The sequence below is a fragment of the Anneissia japonica genome, unplaced genomic scaffold (genome assembly GCF_011630105.1).
Source record: "Anneissia japonica isolate Jap-2015-1 unplaced genomic scaffold, ASM1163010v1 scaffold987_len1640505_cov201, whole genome shotgun sequence".
In the NCBI taxonomy this organism is placed as follows: Eukaryota; Metazoa; Echinodermata; class Crinoidea; order Comatulida; family Comatulidae; genus Anneissia; species Anneissia japonica.
Genome location: NW_022714175.1, coordinates 549,004 through 568,542, shown reverse-complemented (window position 1 = coordinate 568,542; position 19,539 = coordinate 549,004). Strand labels below are relative to the sequence as shown.

The 19,539-nt window shown below is 34.5% G+C and overlaps 1 protein-coding gene across 1 annotated transcript in view; it reads right to left on the bottom strand.

Moving 5' to 3' along the window:
* Positions 1-16,116: 16,116 nt before the first annotated feature.
* LOC117108935 (RING finger protein 17-like) overlaps positions 16,117-19,539 on the bottom strand; it is a gene marked incomplete in the record, with an annotated part of 110,795 nt that continues 107,372 nt past the window's right edge. The window contains 1 exon segment of the mRNA XM_033251119.1: positions 16,117-18,182. Within this exon segment, the coding sequence (XP_033107010.1) occupies positions 18,167-18,182 (16 nt within the window).

The following is a 19,539-nucleotide window of genomic DNA, read 5'->3' as shown; positions in this document are numbered from 1 at the left end:
TATATATACGGTAGGCTATATCTCGGGAACTATGTATTCAATTAGCCAAATAGTTAAGGAGATTCAAAATGTTTCCATCACGATAGTATATAGACCGATATATACCTATATATAGTATATATATATTTATATTTTATATATATACAATATATATAATATTATATTTGTATGTTGGACGTATATTTAAATAGACTATGTGTTAACATTTTTATGGTTTAAACATTTAAATTAATGTCATTAAAACACAAAGTACAACAATGTAACGATTTCTTTTGACAATTTGCATTACTTTTGTATATTTTTTGTAATTCATTGTTGTTGATGTCATTGTTGCTAAATAAATTATTATTGTTACGACCGAATTGAATTGATTACAATTTTATTGCGATGTTTAACAAACAGTTTTTGATTTCTAATTGGGAAAGGAAACACATAATTTTCCTTGACAACATATTCCAGAAATTGGCGAATAAACGGGGCCACAATATGCACCAGTGAGGTAAGGTGTAAAATCTGTCCGTTCCGGCATTTTTTACGAGTTATAAAAGGGCGTATTTTGATCTTTTACATTTTCATTATGGGCCCACTCGGCCGATTCGAGGCCCATAATGATGGCTGATAAATATCTCAGGCTTAAAGATCCGGGGCCACTAACGCCTAGTGGGGGAGTGTCCAGGGGTCCGGGCCTGGACGGCGGCCCGGGACAAAACCAGTGCAGTTTTCTGATCTAATTCCTATAGTAATAGTTTAAATACATAAAAGCTGTCTTTGGATAGTTATCCCCAAACCCCTACCGGGAGTCAGCCCTTTGACACTAGCATTAATTGTGAATTATGTTAAGCCTATTATGTCTAATAAAAAATTAATATTATGATATGTGGTATTTGTAAACATAATTTATTGATTAAAAACCGATTAAATTAACCCTGTTTTTTGGGGGTTTTTTTTGTTTTTGTTTTTGTTTTTTTATTTTTTAGCATTAAATTTAAATTTAAATTTTGTGAATTACGGTATTCCAGAATTAAGCCTATTAACATAATGCCTAATCAATGAATTATATTATAGATATTATTTAAGCTTTACATTTTGCTTAACATATTTTTCTAGCATTACCTATTACCAGTAAGTGTACTTTGCTCCAAGCCGTACGTCTGACATGGATCGCCACCACCTGTCTTCTCCATCTTTATACTTTTTTCGTGTTATCTATTATCTATTATCTATCATCTATTGTCTATCGTCTATTATGTATTATGTATTGTCTATTAGCTATTATCAAATATCTATTATCTATAATCTATTATAATATTATCTATAATGTATTACCTATTATCAATTATCCATTATTTTTTATCTATTATCCAATATCTAATATCTATTATCCATTATTTACTACCGGTATTTATTATATTATCTATTAGGTCTACTTATTACCTATCATGCCTGATAAATAAATTATATATTATTTAAGTTTAAAAAGTTAATACAAGAATAAATGAGATAAATAAATTTAAAAACCATATAATTTTTAAAAACGTTGTTGTGAATTATGCCAAAAATATGCCTGTAGATGCCTGAAATAAGAGATATTATTTAAAATTAAAAGTAGATGTCAATCATCATCTTTGTGACACGCAGGTGTCAGAGAACACACTAACAGAAAATGTCAGGGTCGAAAAATCGTTCAGTTTCGACAAAAACCATGAGATACTCTTTCTTCACGAAGTCGTTTTTCGACTGATTTTTACGTAAGGTATACCCTAGGATGGTATTTAGTATTTTTGTGATTCGTGGATACCACAGAACGCAAGCCGGTAAATTACAGGGTTGAAAACTAAGCATCTGAATACATAAAAGGCTGTAGCTGTGGGGATTTTCACTCCAAACACCCAAGCCCTTTGCTGGCTCCGCCGACCCTCGTCACTGGTGCTCGAAAGCTACAGCCCACGCTGCCCCAGGAGCCAAGGCCGTTCGTGGCGGTCTTATCCGGGGCTCCAGTGTTTAGGCACTGAGAACTCAACGCAATTTGTAAATTAAAGCACAAAATGATTCCATCAACCTACAAGATACAAGAATAATAAATAGGCCTAACCAGTGTAAATTAATAATTTGTAAAAATTATGTAAACCAATCTATTATTTCTGCAACATTAATGATTTGAATAAAGGGAAGCACTGAAACGCGATAGGACTTTAATGTATATTTTATACCATCTTGTCAGACTTGTTACACGCTAATTAATTTTTCAATTATATATTACCGCGCAAATGTACTAGGCCTACTACATTGCGTAATATACTTTCTTGGAAAATCCTGCAGCTTTTGATACCTGAAACCTTTCTTAGTCTAAGATGAAAAGATGTTAACATAGTACTGTAGGTAGTATAGTAGGCCTACACAGATTTTAAAACTTCGAATGGGATGCGGGGATGCCTGTCGGAAGTTATAGCATGTCATACTGTGCCTAGGTCTGTGTTATGTTCTTCAAATTATGTGCCCCACCTCATCAACCCTGGCACCTCCATGTTGCCATCACTTGGAATAACTCAGGGACGTAGCCATGATTTTGAAACGAGGGGGCGTTATGCGAGGTACGTAGGACCCGTGGGGGAGGTCCAGGGGAGAATCCCCCTAAAGTAGCGCGCTATGAAAGTTTTTAGGGCTGTTCTGAGATGTGAATATTGAAACAAACGCATCGTAAATAATATTAGTAAGCCTAACAATAATTATATAAAACTCAACACTGGTGGATCCAGGAATTCAATAAAGAGAGGTGACCCAGTGAAGAACTTTTACAGATTGAGGAACCACCCACCTCAGCCCCACCATGGGGCACCTCTAGATGGCCGGAAATTACACTCTCAGACTTAAATTTGGATAGGTTGGAGGGCCTATATTTTTCTTTTTTTTTCATTAAAAAAAATTTAGGGGGAGGGGTCTTCAATCCACCACTGCTCAAAACATTCTTTATCCAAAATAGTCATAATTACGAAAAATGTGCATGTAAAACCACATCACATCCTAAAAACAAATGTATGCACTCCCGCCTCATCAGCAGTCACTAAGACATACTCTGAGACAGGTGTTGACTCGATGGAGTTTAATGTCATACCCAGGAAGGGCGCAATCTGTTTTGAAAGGTGGAGGTGGAGTGGGGGGGGGGGGAAATTTCGTTAGTCGACAACCACCTCAGACCCACCATGGTTGGGTCTGAGGTGCGAAAATTTGAGGAAATAGTACCCCTAGATGACCAGAAAATGACATTTTTTGTAAAATTCATCATCATCACATCGCACATCGCAATGCCGTAGCCAGGATTTTCAAACAATGTGGAACAATATCATTGTGGACCCACTTTACGCGTAAATTCAAATAATGTGGACCATTTTCTTAAAAGTGGACCCATTTTAAGCAAAAATATTAAAAATCTGATACCCATTTTCTTAAAAGTTGACCCATTTTACGCAAAATATGAGAAATCTGGACCCATTTTTCAAAAACAGGACTCATTTTGTGCTAAAACAGCATAATTTGGACGTATTTTTGAAAATTTAGACCCATTCTTTGTGGACCCAATAGAAAAATTGTGCGGGACTGTCCAACTGTCCCAATAGCTGGCTACGGCATTGGTTACATATACTCAAAATGAAGCGCCAACAAATTTCTCATGAGCTTCTATCAGGGATTTTCGGCAACCATAGAGATCTTGTTAATATGTGTGACGTACCATAGAAAATAAACATTGTTTTTGAGTATGTAATACTTCAAAGCCGTGATTTCACAACCACCTCAGCCCCACCATGGTTGGGGGCGAAAACTTGAGGAAATAGTACCTCTAGATGGAATTAATGACACTTTTATATAGTAAAATTCATCATCATCACATCACCATTATATTGTCAAAATGAAGCGCCAACAAATTTCTCATAATGTTTTATCAGGGATCTACTTAATATCCAAACAACCTAGGCCTAACTATAGCTTACTAAGCTTTAACTATACTATAATAATTGTGGTCAACAAATCACAACTTACCTTTTCGCCTTTAGCCAATTTTCTTCACTTTTTAATATCATTAATATTATTATATATTATCACCATCATCATTATTATCATCATAATTATTATTATTACTAGTAGTACTGTAGTATTAAAGCAAAACTTAATAGAGCTTGCAAAACGATAAAAAAACCAAACTGAACCATACAATATCACATTTTTGTATCTGAAAGACCTGGCCTGGGACTTATGGATTTAACATTTTTTTAAATCACGCTTAGGCCTATGTGTTATTATAGTAGGCATATGTATAACGTGTGCTGATGCATATTTACATAGATTAGAAGTATTTATTTTGAGTGCACCTTGGAAAGAATTTGTATTGGCCAGCAAGAACAAGCTTTAACATTTTAACACCGTGTACAAGGGGGGGGGGGGAGCCGTGTCTGTATACGTCCCTGGAATAATTGATAGGCCTAAAACTAACTTTTCAGTATTATAATAGTTCGTATGCTGAGCTTGAATGCGTCATTGAAATATAGGCCTACCATATTGTTATACTCTTACTTTAATTAATGATAATAATTTGTCATTATTAGGCCTACAGGGATAGGCAATCAATAAGAGTGATGTTTTGAAATAAATTATTTTGTGATGTAATGTTTCCGTCCTATATATTGATTGGACAGAAGAATTCTAACTGAGATTGTCCCAGAAAGAACGCCTATCACGGTGTCGTGGGACGGTGAGAGGGGGACGGTCTCCGTGGGAGAGGGCACACCATCGGGGAAGTTGTCGGGAGGAAAAAATGTCCAAGAAAGGATAGTGGCAGTGCAGTGCTTATGAGACGCACAAGAAGTCATTTCTGACAAAATAAAATAGCAAATGAAAAAAAAGTCGTCGGTACAGATATCATAATGGCAATGTACACTGTGCTTTATAATCACGCAACTATCCCCGACAGGCACAGTTGTCCCATACAACAAAGGGTTAAATTGCTTGGGTACTTAGTAAACGATTGGTACGACCTGCACGAAAGTTCTTGTGTTATTCCCACACCTTCACCAAAACAATTGTTCCATGTTCAGAAGAAAAAGTAATAAAACCCGGATAGGTAAAGCAGTGAGGTGGGAAGAGGTTCAACGGTGTATAACGGCGGCTTATCTCCAACAGGTACAATTCCCTCCCCCGCCCCCGCCCCAATCCCATTACCAACACAACCGTCTAGAAGGATTTAATAATTACATGCTCTCCACCATCAAATGGGGCTTAATTTTTTTGAAGAAGAAAAAGCATTACTAAATACGACACGAGCAACCATAGAAAAACTAAAGTTAACTCTATTAGTAGCTCTTTCTATTTAATTAACCTGTTCGGGTGAAATACAGTATTTGAATACAGGCATGCTATAAGCCTGTATTACTCAATTCTGAAAGTAGTGAATTATTCGTGAACTTGGTTAAAAATATTATAATATGCTAATAAATTTCTGTTTAAATGTTTGCACGGAAAGAAACATTTTTACTAATATGTAATTCACTGAAAACTTTAAAAGTAGAAATGTTTGGAATATCTGCAGGCTTTTCAAACGGTTTTAACATTATAGATTGTATGCATACATGTAGGGCATGCTCTCGGCAGTGCCTTCAAATACTTATTTTACAGAAAAGTCTTTGCATTCACTTAATGTTTGTTACAATATTCCTCTTAAGCCGGCAATCACACTGCGTCGTACCACAGACCTTATATATAGGGTCTGTGGTCGTACGATCATCGGCCAAAGAAACCACCACTACATGTCATCTTAAGCCGGACTCTCACTGCATCTCACCGCATCGTACGTAAAACGATTTGTTGCATCGTACGACGAATCCAACTCCTCTCCTTGTGAGCGTTAGACGACGCGACGCCGTCGGCTGATTGTTGGTGGCAGTCTGAACGGATCGTCATTAAAAACGATCCGTTGCGCGCGTGTCGTGCCGTCGCGTTCGCCATAAATAGCGTCGGCAGACTACCGTCGGGCACAGTGAGTGTTAGGCTTTAAACAACGTGAAGACGTCTACTGATTGTCGGTGCCAGTCAGAACGGATCGTCATTAAAAACGATTTGTTGCGCGAGCTTCATGGCGCTGAGTTCTTCATTAAATCGCGTAGGTCAACTGAACGTATCGGGCGGCGCAGGGAGTGCCCGGTTTTTGAATGTTGCTTATTAATAGGCCTAGGTATTATCAATGTATGATTCTCCACTGACTGGCTGAGTCACGGCTTCTCCAAGTGGAGATCTGTTCTTTATGTTTAATTTTTATTCTCATATTTTAATGGTTTTTTTTTGTATTGTTTTATAAACTTCGGTTTCGATATACAGGAAAGTTTAAAGTACAGTAAGTAAAAGCATAATTTTTAAGAATAATATATGTCTATTAATTATCTTTAAAAATGTTATTAGCAAACAATCCGGCTGCAACCTTTGAAAAAAAATATAGGAGACAAGCGAATCCGTCCACAATGACATGGTGATACAAAAAAATGCATAAAAACAACAATAATATTATTTCTGAATATAAAGTAGATTAAATCTACAATTTAGGTTAAACAGCATTCGTGAAATTCTGTAATTTCGTTGAATTTCTGAACTGTTTTGGAGCGGAAATTATCGAGAGTACAATTTGAAATGGCGAATCTCTCGGGAGATACACCCTAATTGATTTTGAATTACATCTTATGCGAATGTACAGCCGCAGTAAGTGTAGGTAATCGACTATTTAGCCCAAGTTGTCAACACCGGCAATTATTATGGTGTAAATAAATAGTTTCAATCTAAACCAGTTACGTAGTAAATTACTGAGTCACAAACTGGTAAAACAATTATTAATTGTAATAATAAATATTAATATTAACAGCAACAACGATTATTTCGATGTGTTTTCGTCAGGAAAATATCATAAGAGTGTTTTGCAATTAACTGACGTGTTATCGTACTCAGCACGTTCCCAAATAACAATAAGTATTAGGCCTATTCTTTGTTCTTAATATCATACTCATGAGAATTTCATTTTAACAAATCATTTGCTCCATTTCGAATCATTTGATCTATTAGGTCGATTATTGTTGTTATTGTCAATATGATTATTGTTGTTATTGTTGATGTCATCATCGTCATTATCATTAGCATCATCATCATCATCATCCTCATCATCATCATCATCATCATCATTATTGATGTACTGGTCTCGGGCCCCACGTTTATAGACTCGAGCTAGAGGAAATATTCAATTGTTAGTTTGCATTCTAATCTTACATAAAGTATGTCGCTATGATAAAAGAGAATAGAACACGAAGCCTTAATGCACGCATTCGATTTTGGTAAATTAGTAAACAAATGAAGATTATCGGGCGAACAGAAGCACTTTCATATACGTAATTATCAAACATTTCAAGTTGCCGGTGTCACGTAATACATAAATTATTGCACAGGTAGTGTATAAAGGCAGTGTTTACTAAACTGATTAACCCAGGTACCGTACAGTCACCTGTTATAAACTAAATGTGACGAGATGTTTATTAGTTAAAACAAACAAATTTAAAACAATGCACGCCCTTTAAAACTAATTGTACTCAGTTCCATACGCTCCTACTTTTCATCAGCTTTTTTTTTTATAATATCCTAATGATAATAATTTCATATCATCATCATCAGCAGCAGCAGCAGCAGCAACGTCATCCCCACCATCCTTCTTGTTAATATGAAATATAAAATTTAAAAATAACAAAATAGAATGCAATTTTTAAAGTGGAAGATGCTGTATCTGAGATAGATAAAGTACACATAAAATTACATTGTTGTTAATATATTATTTATGATAATAATAATAATAATATTAAAAATTATTAGGCCTATTATTATTATTATTATAAATATGATGATAAGCATCGTTATTATTCTATATTCTTGTTATTGTAATTATTATCATAATTATTGTTGTTGCTGTTATGATAATCCTCATGACCCCAATCGCAACGCTTCATCAATCCACGTGTTTTTGTATTTTTCTCGACAAACTTTCTTCCCCACTCTCTATTCATAAACGATTCTGTAATTAACCGGGGTGTAGGCGGTAGTGGGAGTAATTGGTCAAGTAAGGTTGTTGTGGCCGGGCAATTGATAAGAAGGTTCAATCCCACTCAAACATCAAATGCAAGCATTATGTACGTGCTCCGGTCTATCCCATGGTCAATACTCCTACGTTTCGTCAAACACACAGTTTGGAGGACAAGTATCAAAATAATGATACAGCCAGAGTGTGATCACGTGATAGATAAGGTTCATCCTCCCATCTGAACATGGCAATATAATTTGTCACGTGACGAAAATTTTGAAATATGAAACTATAGATCAATCACGTGATGGTTTATCTTCATATCTGAACATGGCAAATAATTTGTCAAGTGACCAGGGCCGCCAAGAGGGGAAACTGTAACAGTGGCAAGGGTTGGTGTGGTGCCCCGGTTACGAGCGCGATGGGCTAGAAGTATTGCGCCGAAGGTGCAACACATTTTTCTTTAGAGGGAAGAGCCTGTCAATCTGGATGGGCCTCTCATTAGAGGACCCATGCCATTATTGAGGGTACATGATAGTAATTATTATTTTTGAAAAAAAAATAATATAAAAAATGCTACCTGCAATTTCTATGTACTCCTGGTAAGATTGGGCCCCGGGATCTTGCCCCCTGCCCCTCCCGGTGGCACTGCACGTGACCATTCGTCGGATAGCAAGTAAGATAGCAAACTATAGATCAATAATTTGCTTTGAATATCACGGTGTATGTTGGAATCGATTTCATTTCAACAAACACACATCGTAATTATGGGACGAAATGTACAGTACCTGCAGCATTTGTGTTTGAATTAATTCTAAACTTTGTTGGTTGTTGTCCGATGTAAACATACAGAGTGTAGTATTTCAGCAAAAATTGATTTTATTTCGCCGGTTGTCGACAACTCAGTTTCCACCAACGTGTGTTATGGTTCTCAACAATACATTCACGTTGCTGCTATCAGAATCGAAAAAACAATTAATGTCGAATTAGATTCGTGTCTCCTCGGGGAAGGGTCTGGTTTATGGCGCATCAATAGGACATAGCTTATAATATCATTATTTGAACTCCCACAGGAAAAAAGAAACCATTCTGACTGCATAAAACAACATCGTTTTTAAATCTCCGATAATGATAATCTGAAGAGTTAGGCCTATCTATGCTGCATTAACATTTTTACCGTTTGTTTTTGCAATTCAATAAAATTATTTTACAGTATACTAGAAATACCGTATATAATAATAATAATGATAATAATGTTAATAATAATAATGATAATTATAATAATAATGATAATAATAATAATAATAATGATAATAATAATAATGATAATAATAATAATGATGATAATAATAATGCTGACAATGATAATGATGATAATAATGATAATGATGATGATGATAATAATAATAACAATATAATAATAATAATAATAATATCCTAATAATAATAATAATAATAATAATAATAATATCCTAATAATAATAATAATAATAATAATAATAATAATAATAATAATAATAATAATAAAAATAATAATAGTAGTAATATTAATAGGGGCGCCCCCACCTCCCATAAACAACTTAATACATGTACATGGCGCCTCCCCACTAGAGCAAAAAAATACATTCTAGTAGTTAAATATCACATTGCCGAACTAGCACCCATCACCTAACCCTTTTCACCCCATTTGCTTTATACCGTAACTTTATTTTATAACTGTCTATAAGTATTAATATTATTATTATTAAAGTCTCTGCAATAGTGTTCTGTTTATTAAGGATGGTGATGAAGATAATGGTGATCATAAGGATGGTTATGATGACCATGATGACGATGATGAATACGATGATGAGGATGGTGAAGTGTCACCGCCCTTATGAAGCTTCCTCTTGACTCGTAGGCCATCAATCCATTTTCCGCCTACTTCCCCTACACTTGCCTGGTGTTTCCAGGTCAAACGGACATAACTGACATGTTTGTGACAACGTAAAAAATATGAAGGTTTATTTTTAAATTGGGGTAATGGCAGTTTAATGCTATTTCAACATATCTAAATAAAGGGATACGTTTATACTGAATATTTATGTACATATGTATTGCTATAGTAATCAATTGACCGAGTTTACTATAGACTACAGTGTATGGCTCAATAAAATTCAATGTAGGCCCACCCTTTTGTTATGGTGGGGTAAGTATCTATCTCTCCCTGCCTCTTCCAGAGGGCAACTTAAAAGTTTTCCCTTTCTTCAACAGTATGCAAATGAGTAATGTCAAGAACAATATCAAAACAGGTCAAATCGTATTGAATCCAATGTACTCCGACGTCTCGTACACACGCTTCTATGCAATTGGATTTAATGTAAAAATGAGTTTGTTTGATTAAAAAAAGTAAGATTAATCAAGGTTTATGCTCCAGTTCAATAACAACCAGGGTTGATTTCAGTTCAGATGCTTAATAGGGTTTTCTAATCAACAGCACGAATGCTCATCTGCAACCGGAGTAACTAAATTGACATGACCATGCATTTTCCGTCGATATTTTGGATTCATTTTGAAATTCTAAATTCATTAGAAGTAGGAATCTTCCTTCGGGTAGGCAAACGAAGTTGGATGTGGTTTTGCATGCACATGATAGTCGTAAGGAAATGTTTCATTGTTTGGTAATGGTCTTTATACTGAGATGATAAATAAGCATGAGCTAGGTGGTCGTCAGCATAGTTAGTGTATCTATTATATTGACGTGGGGCTGACAGGGGGACCGATACGTGGGGTGCAAAGAGTTAAGTGAGGAGTGAACCTGGCTTTTAAAAGTATAGAAAATAGAAAATATTATTTATAAAGTGTGTCAATAAATATTCAAAGTGACCATCCGACGATACAAAAAAAAAAAACAAAAAAAAAACAAAAAAACAAACAAAACAAACAAACAAACAAAACAAACAAACCCTAAACAATAATTATAGTTGGAAAGTTTAGCATAAAACGAAAAAGAAAGTGCGTGCAGATATTTTAATTTTTTAATTAATTACAAATGCATCAATTTTATGATGGTTTATGGTATTGTTTCTTTTGCTTTTTCTTTTCTCCTTTACTTTTTTTATTATACACTTTTCTCCTTTGTTTTCTTATTTCAAAGTCCACCTCCAGCTTTGACCAAAGCAGTTAATTTTATACCTCAATGCTGTGGCATACATCGATTTAATTGCCTATTGCTTGTGCACCTTAAAAGTCCAAGATTGGTTTGGAATGGATTGGGTATCAACAATATTGATCCCCGAGGATACAGAAAAATACAGGTGAACAAGGTTTAAAATATAAAACAAAAAAAAAAGTGTTTCCAAAAAGCTTTTTTTTTTATATAGCACATCGTACTGTAACAAAAAAAATGGTGGACTAGGTATATGAAAAAAAACCAAAAAAAATCTACCGAAACACCTGAGATTGACAATGAATTAATACAAAAGATCGAAGGCAGATTATATGGCTCGTTGTTGGGACGAGGCTGAGACAATTAGTGTAAGGTATTTCTCTAATTGGTGTCTAGCATCGTATCTTCATCCATAAGTGTGAAAGGGTAACTATACCACACCCGTATAAAATTAGACCTAGGTAACGATAGAGGCTGCTGCTAGCTAACCTAATTTTAAGTAATTCACATTGAAAATCAGGTGATTCACGTAGACGTAGAGGATGACCGCAGATTCTAACAGAGTTCATGTCGTTTAAACACAATTTTCAAAGCATAGGCCTATCTATGAATATCCACATTCATACTGAAGATAAGTACCAACTCGTTTTTGTAAAGCATTTAAAAACCATAAAAATAGGAATAAAAACAACACCCAATAATAATAATAATAAACGAAATATTTAATATTTAATAACACATCTTATTCAGATATTAAAAAACTTTAACTGAAAAAAAGCAATATTATATCAGGATGAAATAGGACTGATTACCCCCAGATGTTAAGTTGAGATATCTTCTCTATTATTCTATAGGCCTAAACGGCAAGGTGAAAGGGGGGATTCATGATTAATTGTGGGGGCGTCGAAGTAAGGTGATTTTTAAGTACTTGCAAGTGATTTTTTTTTTTGGGGTGGTGGGGGAGGGCGAGTCATTTTGGTGGGCCGTGCGCCCCCTAGATACGCCACTGCAGTGAACGTTCGAACCCCCGACCTCGAGGTTGAGGGACCGAAAAGTTACCGCTGCGCCAACCGGTCTCACACATAGACCTAGGCATCATGTAACATGGCCCAAATGAAGTGCAATATACGCTAATGATTCTCCTCTTCACATATAAATTTCAGTATGTAAATAAATAATACAAAACATTACATATCAACACTCACGTAATTGCTATAAAATAACATTTTTGCCATTTCACATATTTAATTACTAATCCAAGTTTGACTCTCCATGAACAATTCATTCTTATGCTGATACTCGCCTTCAACGCGTACCGTACTAAGTGGCGACTTGTTATGTCTGTTTTTTTCAATAAATAATTTATCATCGGCGCACTATAGCGCTTGTATCTTAGAACACAGATAGGGACTATGAATATCGAATTATGCTAATGGAGTAAAGTTATACTCAAGACATATTTTCTTAATCTTTAAAGAAATAAGATCATTACTTGATAATACCGAATGAAAATTCGTTTCTAATTACATCCATATTATGTTCATATTATTATTCAATTATTTACGGTACCATTCAATGGTCCACGTAATGAATAGGAAATATATTAGGCCTATGTATGCGTCTGTTAAAATGTATGCGTCTCTTTCAAATCGCTTTAAATACTAAGCGAGCAATTTATAAATTAGGTTACAATTTAAATGCTTAACTTAACTTAACTTAATGATATTATCTAATATAACGAATTAATGCACGTCTTTTTGAATATCATTGATGTATAGAGCTAATTTCGATTGGTCAAAATGTTAAGCTTCCGTTTTCACGGAGTGATGATCTGTGATATGATAAGTGTCGGTATACAGGTGAAAATTTGAATTGAACTTTCAAAAAAGAAAATTGCAGACGATATCAATTATGAAACAAAATATACAAAAAAACCATCACATGTTTTTTTCACCAATCGCGTCGCTACTTTGTAGGTAGTTTTGATTCGTCGGCTTTTAACTTACATAACATTAATTAACATTAAAAAAAAAAAAACGAATTTTAGCTACACGCGATGGGAGGCAGGCAGCCGATTCTACCTAAGTGATCAGTTTTGGTGACAAATAAAATGCTCATACAGTTCTATGCTGGTGACAGCACGAGTCATCAATCATCTGATCAGAATCACCTAATCAGGTTTGGTGACGGCATCATGAATGTTGATGTCACCGAAACCGATACTTATCAGATCTATTAGGCAGAATCTCTATTAGGTAGACTCGGATGCAGCAGGTAGCGGCAACCGAACTACTAAAGTTAACCGTAAAGTAACCACTGAGGTATTCCATCCATTCATTCATTCTTGTATTTATGTCTTCATTCCTTCTTTAATTTATATATTTATTATTCCATTTACATATATTATCTTATTAGTTTGTTCGATTGTTTGTCATATGTATCTTTCTATATATGTATCCATACATGTGCATCTATCCATTCATTTACCGTCTGGTCCACCCTTGTGACAATTCGGTAAATAATATAAATCTTTGGCTTAACGCAATTGAATTAATCCCTGTAACACACTGTAGTCATATCTGCGATACAGAGGGCGTGCGTGCACTGAATTGCATAATCACCGAAATGCGCTTAAAGATTTGAGCCGCTGAATCCAGCAACCACTTTGCTATAAGCCAAATCCTTCTACTTTGTTTACCATGCGTACTAATACTACTATGGATTCACATTAATACTTGTAATGCAATTGGCAATAAGGTTATGGAGAGTGCAAACGATATCCGAGAATGAAGCTGTCTCAACAAAAGATGATAATTCCATCCTGGAACAATACTCCTGTTAACAAAAATTATTAATTTCATAATAATATTGTATCGGCGTGACATAAACCAAATTTAATGTAATTAATTTCGATTCATTTATTTTTGAAATCGAACATTAAAGCTCCGATTACCGGCATACTAAGTTACTTGCGGATAACCAAGTGTTGTTGAATATATTGTATTTCACTGTTTCTTAGGCCCTAATAATAGTTCGTATGCAGCAAGAGAATAATGAATAATGCATGAAGTATACATGAATACATACGATTTATAACCGTGACGTAATCATGTTTCTTATAGAAATATTAGACCCTAAAGCAATGCTAATATATTAATAGGTGACGTCCCTAGATGCAGTCAATACCCGAGTCAATATTGATAAAGAGCAACTTCGTACTGTGAGGGATTTTGGGCCGGGTATATTCGACCTCCTCCCCCTCCCCCAGCATGAGCCTAACCCTCTTTGCAGGGACTTTCGAAAGTGCGCCTAGTTCACTACCAACAGAGGGTAGAGACCGAAACTCCATGACTCCTCTACTGACTAGAGTCTCTTCTACCTGTGACCGCCTAGAGCTTGTAAATCATCAGTACTAGTCGGTTACAAATGGGAGGTAGGCCAAGAACATTATCAGCAAAAGTTCGGACAGAGAGATCAATAGGATGCCTTGGCCTTAATTACATGGAAACATTCGTATTATCCTATAAAAAAAAACTCTACTTGATCTACTGCATAATAAGACGTACATCGTCCTACGTTCACTGCCATTAAAAATGAATCATCATCTTCTCTATGTATTCTCCTGTATTAAGCTTATGTATGTAGTAATTTTTTAATTTACCAGGTAGAGATGCCAAGCTTTGAAAATCGTGGTGTTGTCCTTTGCTGAACTCGGGACTGAACCTTTCATAATAGTTTTCAACCACTCACAGTATTGCAATAATCTAAAGTAGCACACTACGATAAGCAGTTTAACAATCCCTTTTACTCCGAAAGAAATTCAACGACATTTTAATCATACCAATTTTAACATTATTCACCTTAGCTGAGAAGCTATGATAACGTATATCAATTTTCAAAAGAAGTAGGGCTATGTAAAGTGCAACCTGACAAAGGTTGATAACCGAAAACGTTTGCTTATTTGACTTAATATTCCTGGCAAACCTCTAAGAAGTTTTTTGTTTTACTATCTTGTTTTCCAATAAATGCTCCCATCCATCGAATCAACGCTCTCCGAGGCGTTTATTTTTTCCTTGGAATAACACATGTAATGGAAGCAATATCATTTTCATGCCCAAGAACATAGGATATCAACTAAATAGGCCTCAAGCGTAAAGAACAATAAATGAAAAAAGTTGTCTAAAATATTTCCATCTTCATCATTATAATTAACAGCTGGAAACCATATGAGATTGTTCAAGTTGATGAAGCCCTAGACTTGAAAACATAATTAGAATTTGAGTTGCGCTGATACTTGTACTAATGAAGTCCTCATTCCAATTAATAGAATTGAGATTAAGAGATACTGATGATGAAAATAAGGTTAACAGGTTTCATAGGTAGGTTTATCTGCAAGTAAAAGTGTTCATCACACGTACACGCACGAAACTCTTGTAACTGGTGTATATGTAAATGGAGGTTATTCTCTGTGGCCAATCACAGGATGTTTAATTGATGTTCACGTATAATGATGTGAAGTTGCCTACTCATTGGATTGAGTTGTGGTTTTAAGTTTGCTGTTGATTTTTCTTAGAGTAATAATATACTCATCGTTGTTTAGGTTGACCAGTTCTCACAGTACCGTTATATATCCCTAAGACAGTGATGTTCCTTAAGTACGAGTTGTGCATTTTAGAAATAGTGATTAAATTTGATTAACGATAATCAATGAAGTTCAAATTGATAACTGATTATGTATAGAACAGGTTTTTCATTTTTCAAGTTTATAATGTTTCACTTAATGAATACAAGTAATTCAGCAGTGATGCTACGAGTTGTATAAAGTTTCAGTAAATAAATGCAATAAAAAAACAATAAATGATGCAACGCAAAATTTAACGATTTTGAGATTGTCAGACAGACAAAAATCCTACAAAAGGTAATACCCAATGTGCAAGATGTTTCATCAACGTTTATTAATTAACTCCCTGCAAGTCTGTAACAAATGTTTCTTACATTTGAATCCAGACTTTAGCCCTTTTTTTTTTATAAATCACTGTTGTATAACAAACTCATTAATATAACGTTTCTCATTTCAAGAAAAAAGCACTTCCAAATTTTCATTTAATACTTTGAAAAAGAACTCAAATATTTCCTTTATAAAAACAAACACTAATTATAAAACAGCTTTATACATGTTACATATTTGTCCTTCTAAAAATAGAACATGGTATTAATAATTTTGGAATGATGATTACATTTTCAACTACTTTCTTTTTTGATGTTCGTTTTTGTTTGAAACCAGATAAATTTTTACTTATTTTTTCACTTTTTCATTAACACTTTCTTCTCAAAAAATGAAGATTGAAAAGTTTCAAATGTATTTTTTCTTCACTTAAGTTTATTTTTTTGTGCAACAGAATGAAATAAAATAATAAAGTACAATATAAAAGCAAAGAAAAACGATATTAAAGTATACTGACAGAGCATGGGACACTGTTACTGATGGCCAAACAAAAGTGAATAAAAATATGAACAGAATACAGTATCAGAGGCCTAATTATGTAAATGATTCATAAACATGCATCAATTATATTAACAATAATTTGTTGTATTTGAGCAAATGCTAGCCCTAAACAGGCACAAACAATGGCATTGTTGCAATTGGTCTTGGTCTGACTTAGACGGTAAACATAGAGAGTTTGCTGTTGGCTTCACATTTGCTGGGAACATTTTTATGGCTAGCTTGATAGATAATTTAAAACCGTCTTTAGTTTGATATATAAAACATCAAATAAAAGCAGGTATTAAGTTCTGTATCACCAAAAGACTTGGATAACCAAATCATATTTAACCCAAACTCATAGTTTCATCTTAAATGCAATTTATACTTGTAATTAAATATCTATACCTTCTCCTTTATCATTTTGTACAATATTTGTTCATTGGAATGTAGCAGAGTAACTTTCCAAAAAAAAAAAAAAAACTTGTGTAGGAATTAGTCTGTAGTATTTTAAACGGTATTAATAACCACAAAATTCATGTTGGATTATAGCGATAAAAACATGGTTGAACAAATCAAAGAATGCCTGGCAGATACACTTAAAAAAAACTTTTTCTGCTTAGATTAATATTAAACAGATTTGAAATCATACATATGTGATATACATGCTCAGTTACGAGTCCTCAAGGTACACTACCTGGCAACTTTTAAATGTTTAATCATATTAATCCAATAACAGATTATAACAATTGATCAATATTGAGGTTGCTAGTCATGTATGCGAGTCTCTTATGCATTTTAATGGCGAGTTTGATGAGGTGCGTTTTCGCAGAGGGCATATTATCATCTTAGTTAATGTCTTAATTAAATTATGGCTAGTAGGAATGAATTCAACATCATTTTTATGTGACTTGTACAGTTGTCATATCTTTCAGAGCATGCTTATGTTGTGACGGGTTTGCTTGGCAACCACCACCGTTTTATTGTGGTGGCAGGCTTCCCATAGTGACTTGATAGCAGGTGCAACTTGGTGACAGGCCAGTGGCTTGGTGCCAAGATTTCAGCTTGCTTTACAGCTCATGGTGGCAGGCCACTATATATTTGTGACTGATGTGACGCTGTAACTTGGTGACACAGTAGTGGCTTGGTGGCAAATGTAATTTGGTTATCTGATGACAGGCCAGTGACTTGGTGGTAGATATGATTTGATGACAAACCAGTGACATGGTGGCAGATGTAATTTGGTGATCTGATGTCAGGCCAGTGATTTGGTAGCATAGGTGATTTGTTCACAGGCTAGTGCAAATGTGAAATGGTGACAGTTCCGTGGCTTGATTCTGCTAACTTGGTGACAGGTCAGTCCATGACTTGGTGACAGATGTGATTTGGTGAAAGACATTAGCTTGATTGCTGGACAATGGGTCGGTCCATGTGGCACCAATTACATTTCACATCCGCTGAAGGAGAAAATAAAATTGAGTATTTAATCTACTGTATCAAAATTTCGGTAATTTTCTATACAGTAATTGCCTAAAATAAAAACTACATTTCTTATAATTACTAATTTAATTGTTTTCAATTCTCCTGTTGATGAATTTTAAACAGTGTGGGCTATTTATCATATTAAATACTGGAACAGACAGCCCCTGTGGTGGATGACGAGAGTTGCTGGTACTAGGTTACCGGGTAGCACAGACACGAAGGACACTTAGGGCGAATAAAATCATTGATCAAGTTCCTACTCTGCATAACAAATGCCCTGAGCATCTTATATTAGATAGATATGGCGCTACTACATAAAACTACACTATTATTATTATTATTATTATTATTATTATTATTATTATTAAAAGCCTGTACTATTTATTTAATAAATTTAATTTTACTGTTTTTAAGTCAACTCATATTTTATCTTGTGGCAATTTGCAAGGGTTATATATTTTATATTTTTTTAATGCTTATTTCATCTAGATGACTATGGATACAATTGTTGTATAGCATATAGAGCATACTATTAAAAATGTTTTACTATATCTTTTGGGGTGTGGAAGTTAAAACATTTCTTATAGTGATTAATTCAGTTTAGGTACCAGCTTATATTCTCAGTTTAGAGATTCAAATTTATATTGTACTAGAGTATTTAATTGCTCATTCCCCATCACACTCTTCATGAGCTTATTTCCTGTTTTTATAGATTGACTGCTACAAAAAACGATTACCCTTGAAAATTACATCATTGCTAATAGTGAGAAATTCTTTTGGAAATATAAAGGGGCTGAGGCAAGGAGAAGAATATTTGAATCTCATATAAATTTTATGTCTTTCACTGGACAAGCAACAATGCCAACTTGTCGGTTAATACCTTTGCAAGGTGCATGTACACAGTGACATCAAAAGGGGGAATGATGGGTGAGATTGAAGGAGACATAAGGGGCATTTACCTCCAGTTCAATGTCTTCCCGAGAAAAAAAATTTCATCACGTAGTATCATCAATCAATAATTTGTTCACGATCTATTCATTAGAACAGCAACTAAAATGCTTTGTATTGTGTTAGTGTATTTGAATGTACAGTACAAAACGTTTTATGGTTTAGGTAATTATAATGTTTAATGATTAGCCTACTTACAAAACACACTAAACCTGAAATGAAAAAAGATCATACACATTACATACTTCCACCCTTTTACTGTATAGTTACATTACAGGCTTGCATTATCTATATTCGACTCTACTGCTACTGGTATATTCATTTATAATGCACCTCTTCCTTGAGGTTATAAAGCGCAGTTCTTTTCCCTGGTCATTTGGTCCA